Source organism: Patella vulgata, chromosome 7 (assembly GCF_932274485.2).
Source record: "Patella vulgata chromosome 7, xgPatVulg1.2, whole genome shotgun sequence".
NCBI lineage: Eukaryota > Metazoa > Mollusca > Gastropoda > Patellidae > Patella > Patella vulgata.
The window spans coordinates 65988940-65997157 of record NC_065885.2 but is presented as its reverse complement, the minus strand read 5'-3'; the positions used below and the strand labels follow the sequence as shown (position 1 = coordinate 65997157).

General features: G+C 37.0%; 1 protein-coding gene across 1 annotated transcript; it reads right to left on the bottom strand.

Moving 5' to 3' along the window:
• Positions 1–817: 817 nt before the first annotated feature.
• On the bottom strand, positions 818–3313 carry LOC126826756 (potassium voltage-gated channel subfamily C member 1-like). The gene has a single exon (XM_050555841.2). The coding sequence runs from the start codon at positions 3282–3284 to the stop codon at positions 2349–2351; it is 936 nt and encodes a 311-aa protein (XP_050411798.2). The 5' UTR covers positions 3285–3313; the 3' UTR covers positions 818–2348.
• Positions 3314–8218: the final 4905 nt, after the last annotated feature.

Below are 8218 nucleotides of genomic sequence, written 5' to 3'. Positions count from 1 at the left end.
GAGTCGAAAACACAATTTCACAGATATTATTTGGTGGTACCAAAAGGCCTCGAGTTAAGAAATATCGACAACTTGATACAATAATAGACCATTTGAAAACACAGTTATTAAATGGCACTTTAAGTGTAGATCAATATGGAACAAATATTTCCTATTTAGTGGGGCTGTAAATTCTATATATTTTTATATGTGTAAATTATATAATGTTATTTAATAAAAGTTAAATTTGTTAAATTCAATACAGTTTTATTCTTAAAAAAGATATGGACCTATACATGTAGTTTATAACACCATTTTTCTAGGATTAACTTTGGATTAGCGACAAAATTTGACATCAAAGCCTGCCGCAAAGTGGGAACACCCCAATGAAAACAATGAAGACTATGGTGCCAAATAGAACGGACGTGATATGCTTTCCTTTAATAAATAATTATTATTTCACTACCATTAAAGACATGTTAGCTTACTAAAATATTATTATTTGTATTTTTATAAATACGACAGTATTGATAGGAATACATTTTAAATAAGATATGACGCAAAATATGCTAGCAAGCCATGCAAATACAATTGTAACATCCTTAAGGGTGAATCTTGCGACGCCAACAGGACATGTCTATTGGACAATAACACCCCTCTAAATGCGAAACAGGAAGTGTTTATCTCCTAATTAACGCTTGGTTTTGGTTTGAGAGAGGACATGTTTTACAAAAATCAAAACAATTAACAATTCACCATGTCTTTTTATTTTTTGTAAATCAATACAGAACAATGCTATTATATAATGATTGGTCGACTATTAAAAAAAAAACCAGAAACACGGAACGGATATGACATATTAAAAAATATCTATGTAAATATTAAAAACATACATCCTAAAAGAAGTTTTGTTTGTTTACAGTTCTTTGGCGAAATAAAAAAACCAAAAAAAAACAAAAACATTCGATAATAATGAAGAGAGCGAGAAATGGGGTTTAACGTCCACTCGACACAAAATAGTTCATTTCGGGTCTAACATAAAGTTCAGTTTTATTTCAATAATTTGCTGGCGTAGGGGTCTTTAGCAGTGGGGGATACCCGGAAGATCCGGAGAAAACTCACGAGGTTGGACAGGCGACTCTACTCCTTGTTACGTACAACAGGGGAATCGAAACCACGCAGTTGACTCAATGACAGACCTTATGATACACAACGTGCACGCGCTAACCATTCGGTCATCCAATTCCCTCGATTATAATAAAAGTGTTACAAGGCGATGTATCGATTTCTGGTCATTCTGCATCCATGGGGACTATCACACTTTGAGAATAACTCAAGCGAAGCAAATAGTGGCAGTCAGTCTACGTTTTAGAGCCACGTATCGATTTCTAATCAGCTATTAAAATCACATGTAGACGTCTACAAGTGTCCATTTGGGCTAAATAAAAGGATATTTTGGGTTAAATGAAGGATGCATTTAAATAAAGTTTCAATTGGGTTCAAGTTCCGATGCGCCATTTTCATTTCCGCTAAAATATCAACTTTTTTACGGCTTAATTCACGCTAATATGTACTCAGATGGATTTTTTTAACATTTGATAAAGAAAACAAAAATACCATCGCTAGATAATCTCCAAGCTTGAATTCAATCGGATTTAAAATAGGCCCTTCATGTTTCTCCGCTACCGACTAAAGATGGCGACGTCTTGTTCCTGTCGAGCAGCATGGGCTAATGAAATGTCAATTCCACATATCTTTATAAATACTGAACGGAATCTAGCCATTTTTGGACTGAAATTCCTCTTAAAGATTAAATAAAGAGTCAATTTATTTAAATTTACTATGTTGATTTCTTTTGAATTGTGGACATTTAAAATCTAAGGTCGAGAGGTAGAGACAAATGTTGAGATACGACTAATTTAGGTTGAGAGGTAGACACACATCTGACTTTTACAATGTGTTGTAGGCCTATGTTCAGGGGATTTTGATGTAAAAATCGATGGTTTAATTACAGCTGCAGTTATTTCCAAATCACGCTAGATTAAACGAAACGGAAGTTGAGCTGTTTTAATTAGAAAGCTCGATTGTGCGCAATAGAATTTGAATCAGCACCAACACAGAGATGACACCATGGGGGCATCTTTTAACTACTCTTTGGTCAACATAATAAACGGCTCAAAATACAATGTTGCACTTGGTTACCTTGACGCCGGGAAGATGACATCAAAAGCATTAGGCAAGAATTACGAACAAAAAGCGGAGAAATGGATAAGACTAACCCCAGCTTTTTAAGACATTGATATATGGAAATAGTTCAGGCCATGACGCATACACTGTGTGGTCTAAGGTCAAGGCCGGTTCATAATCCGCTAATCTGTCACTGGACATGTCTTATTACACGCTGTCTTTTTGTTGGATAGTGATGGTATAGTGATGACGCGTACGTTTGGTTGCACGTGACTTGGATGAAGCCGTGGGTTCTTTTTTATATCTTCTTGTAAACTCAACACACTGGCATGAGAATAATACAGAACAAAATTATTCACAAAAACAGGAACAGTTACAGCTGTCAGCAAAACGCCAAGTAGCGCACAACAACATGCAACAAGCTTGCCCTGGGGTGTTCCCGGAACAATATCCCCATACCCGACCGTTGTGACTGTGATTAGGGCCCAGTAAATGCCATCTGGGATATGTTTGATTCGAGTTTTGCCATCCAAGAAATAGATTATACACCCAAACGATATGACAGCCAGGAACACAAACATGGCGACGGTCATTAGTTCTCGAAATCCCACGCGCATGGCATAGACCAACACTCGAAAACCACGAACTCTTTTTATCATTCTGAGAAAACGGAGGATACGAAGTACTTGGAATGCAAGCACTAGGTCCAAAAGACTTGCCCGGTACCGTTCTTTTGTTAGAATCCCTTCAATGGTCACGTGAACAAAAACTGCCACCAACGCAATCAGATCCATCAAGTTGAAGAAATCAAATATGAATTTCAGTTTATATGGACATACAAGAAATCTCATCATTAAGTCTAATGTAAAGAAGGCCGTCGTCACGTAATCCATTATGACCAAATATTGAACGGTAGTGAAAGGTCGAGGGAATCTAGTTTTATTTTGTGATTGCGGGATGTCAGCTGCTATCGTGTCATAGTAATATAATCCGTCGTCGTAAAACGCATCCATGTCTTCCGGTTGAAATTCGTCGTCAAGGTAATCCTGCCATTCCTCCATGTTTAGCTTTCGTTGAAAGAATGGGTGTGTCTGTGCCGTGAGAACAAATATGGACATTAGTACAAATATCCCAGCTATCACAGCATACACCTAGAAATAAACACAATATATTTCTAATTTAGTCCATAAATACTGAAATTAGTAAAACATTACCCCATAAATACGGAAATTAGTAAAATAATTCATAAATACGGAAATAAGTGAAATATTTAGCCCATAAATACTGAAATTAGTAAAATAATTAGTCATAAATACTGAAATTAGTAAAATAATTAGTCCATAAATACTGAAATTAGTAAAATATTAGTCCATAAATACTGAAATTAGTAAAATAATTCATAAATACTGAAATTAGTAAAATAGTTCATAAATACTGAAATTAATAAACTAATTAGCCATACTCGTGTATCGAATTCCAACTGTAAGGGGTCTTTTACGTGCACGCCAATGTGTACATGGGACCTCGGTTTTTCGTCCCATCCCAACGACTAGACTTCTGTTCTTGTCAAGCCCTCCGTTCTGCGACACTGACAAGGGGAACCCTCGTCGGAAAATTCCGATGAAATTTCTCGGAAATTGGTAAAAGTAGTGTGAGAGAGAGAGAGAGAGAGAGAGAGAGAGAGAGAAGGTGGGGGGGAAGAGACAGGAACAGAGAAGTGCAGACACAGATACAGACGGAATGGGGCTTAACGTCCAATCATCGACACAAACTATGTCATATCGGGACTAAAATACAATAATAATAGTAATACGCTTGTTGGAGGAAACCGGGGACACCTGGACGAACCCACACGAATAGACAGGTAACCCTACTCCTGGTCACGTAGACAACAAACTGAGAATCACGAATTTGACTCTTTACAGACCTTGTGGTCCAAAGAGCACGTGTTAAACCATAAACCATTCGGCCACCCATCCTCTCATCGATATTAGTAAAAGGCGACAATCATTCACATTCAAAACTTACGATCTAAGTGGGCCCCAATTGTGTTTTGTCAAAGTGCTTTGAATTTCCGATCAATCACCGAGGTCGTTAAGTCTATTGATATCACCCGATAAGAAGAACCCTATTCACAATTAATATTTAAAGGGCATTAGGTAAGATTAGATAAAGAGCTGACAGTTCTCAATATATAATAATTACAAAATAGATAATGTAAATAGAATATCTTGAACATTTCAGTAAAATTGTTTCACAATGAACCGAGATATTAGCGATTGTAAGCTAGCCTCGAACGTCATTACTAACTTTGGGGCGATAATAAACCAAGTCTCGATTATCCATTTTTACGTTAAATTATCCATCATAAAATATATTCAAATCCATTAAATATCGCAGGCTAACGATGGCATCGAGAGTTGATTATGATCTAGTTAAGTAAATTATCTCTAATTAATTTATATAACATTTCAGGCCTAAAGAAAGACCTGAAATAGGCAAATTTAGCTCTTGTATAATGCATGTTCACTACTCACAAGAAAGTATAACAATTAAGAAATATGAATAATGAATTACAAACACTAATGTGATAAAGCACGTGCCATAATGACAAAGTGAATTTTTTTATGTTGAATAACAACTTCAGATTTGATCCAAACAGAAAATTATCCAGAGCATTCCATAATGCTTTGGTGTAGCAGTATATATTATTTCATGTGTTATTTTGTCACGAGAGCCACGAAGGCTAAGTGAGTAAGACGCTAGCTCGCTAGCCTGGAGGTCGCGGCTTCGGTCCCGGTGTTGACCGAGAAAGTTTCCGGAGTGGTTTCCTCGTGTCAGGGGGCCTGCACAAGGACATCTGTCTAGTCATTCGGGTGTGGACGAAACACTGAGTTCCAACGTACACATTAGCGTGCACATAAAAGATCCCTTGACAGTTGGAATTCGATATAAGAGTAGAGCGTAGTGCCTCTGTCCGGGCAAAATTTCTCTCATAGCACACTGTAATAAATATTTTTATATTGATTGGCATGTGCATATTCCCCCTTCGGGTAACTGGGGTGTGGGGCGGGGGTTAGAATCCACTCGACTAACTTTAGCAGTGGGAGAACATAAGAGAATCCTGAGAAAACCTTCAATGTTAGACAAGCGACCTTACTCCTTGTCATGTACAAGCGGAGAATCGAAACCACGCCACTTGGCTCACTGCCAGGTTTTCTAATCTACAACGCATGCGTTAGACAACACTAGCAACCAAACACCAACCGGTCTCGTCTACATACATGCAATAAACTAATCAGATTAAAATACAGATCTATATTTCGTTTCATTTTTTATACTTTCGATGGCCTACACTACATGAAGATCCCACCAGTTGTAGTGGAATGTCGTGTCAGGGGTCACACGAGCGGCTTTTGACCCTTTGACGTCAGATAGTTGATTAACCAATCTGCGTTGATGTTTCTAGCGGGATACCCACAGCTCCAAGAACTAGCCATAACAGACCGTTTCATTGCCTAATCCCTCACATCAACCAGAACGGAAGTTATATAACAACTCTTCCAGATCCTAGTGTAGCGAAATTTTGAACAATAAAAATCGAAACGAAATAGAATCTGTGTTTTAATCAGATTGGCAATAAACAGGTGAAACATTCCTGACTTACCTTTGATAGCTTCGAATAACCAGGTTCATTGAGAATCACCCATAACATATACCTAGTTGAACACATGATTTTACCTTTTTCATAAATAAGATTATTGTTATTTTTGGTATATTGTTCAAATTTGTTTAAGGTATTTCTTTCATCAATCGCCATTAATATCGTATTCTGACAACACTTCTGTACGTCACAGATACCCACCCCCCAGAATTCCAGTTCAGTTAAAAAGGAATGGGGACAAGTGTGTGGGGGTTGATGTAGTTCCCCAGTGGTCAGAAACTGATGTACCGACCCGAAAACAGTCGGTGATCTCTCCAGAAAATACTCGTTAGCGCTAACCCTTTCGGCATTTTGTAGAAACTTGGAATCTTTTAGCTCTGTTAGCTGATGAAACGTCGTCATGCTCAATTCATACTTAGTGCCGCTAATATTTATAGTCACTTTTTCCATGATTTTTAAATTTGATATAATTCTATTTAAAGATACATTATGGGGGATTACCTGAAGAGCTGGCAGTTCTCACTATAATAGTTAAAATGTAGATAATGTAAAGGGAATGTGCTGAATATTTCAGTCAAATTGATCCACTCTGAACCGAGAATTTAGCGATTGAATTTTAGGCCTAGGGTATATAGGCTACCTAAAACGTTAAAATGTAAACTCCTTTACAAAACGTCGAATGGCCCGCACAAGTTAAGACGCAAACTCCTAAACAAAATGTAAGATGGCCCGCACACGTTAAGACGCAAACTCCTAAACAAAACGTCGAATGGCCCGCACACGTTAAGACGCAAACTCCTAAACAAAATGTAGGATGGCCCGCACAAGTTAAGACGCAAACTTCTAAATAAAATGTTAAGACGCAAACTCCTAAACAAAATGTAGGGTGGCCCGCACAAGTTAAGCAGTAAACATCGTTAGAAAACGTAGGATGGAAATGTAGGATGAACCGCACACTTTTAGTGGTAAACTAATTTACAAAATGTAGAATGGCCCGAACACTTTAAGGGGTATACTCCTTTACAGAATTTAGGATGGACCGCACACGTTAAGCGGTAAACTCATTAACAAAACGTAGGATAGACTGCACACGTTAAATGTAAACTCCTTTACAAAATGTAGGATTGGTCACACGCGTTAAGGGGTAAACTCCATAACAGAACGTAGAATGAACCACACACGTTAAGCGGTAAACCCCTTTACAAAACGTAGGATGGATCGCACACAATAAGAGGTGAACTCCTTAACAAAATGTAGAATGGACCGCACACGTTAAGAGGTAAACCCCTTTACATTTGTAGGATGAACGTTGAACGAGTTCTTTAAACGTCATCAGTATAAATTCAATGGGTCCTTACAACGTTGTCATCAATTCAATTTGTTTTTAAAAATGTCGTCACCGATGAGAATTCAATTAGTCCTTAACACTTTGTCACCAATATATTTAAACGAGTTCCCAAAAACACCTTGTTGCCAATATATTTCCACGAGTTCTCAACACTTTGTCGCTGATATGAATTCATTAAGTCCTTTACTAGTTGCCACTTAAATTCCCGAGGGCAGTACCACTAAACATACTGCAGTTTTAGAGTTGTTAAATACGTGAAGTTCGATTGCCGGTTGCATAAACGACATTCTATAACCGTGAAGATGTTAGGCGCCTATCATAATCTCAGTCGCGTGCCATCGTCTGTATTGCTATGTTTTTTTTTATTAAAGCCTATCTGTTCGTTGAATTCACAGCATAACATATTTTGTTATTGATTATTGATAACATTTATAAACCAAATACATCAACAACATTCATGTTAAGGCATGTAGATAATAATACTACTAATAAAAATAATAAATGTATATTTCTGTAGCGTCAAAGCTTCATAATACACAATACAGGATAAAGAAATAGACAAATTGCTTTTACTACCTAAAAATCATTGATGTCGGTGTCGATTGGTGTAAATCCCACGTGAATATTAATCATTGAAATATATCTATAGATATAGATGTTTATAATACACATTTAAAGCGACATTCTGATATACAAAAACTTGATATTTTTATATTTTTACCAATTTTCCTCTTTTTTTTTTATTACGCTTATAAGTAAATAACTTAATCAAAGGAACTAGAAATTGACACAAATGGGTCGCGACGCATATAATAATGTAATATGAATGTATATAAACTGATTTACATTCAATAATTTCCGTTTTTACTCTAATTTCAAATCAGTTATGTTCCGCGAAATACGCCAGAAGTCTCAATCGAATGGCAATCTCTAGCGTCTGGTTATTCCAGTCTACACCGATAGTATTTATTGTGCATGCTCTCCAGATAAGAATATGGCGTCAAGGTTTGGCATGACTTGTGGAATATGTCTAGCCTCGT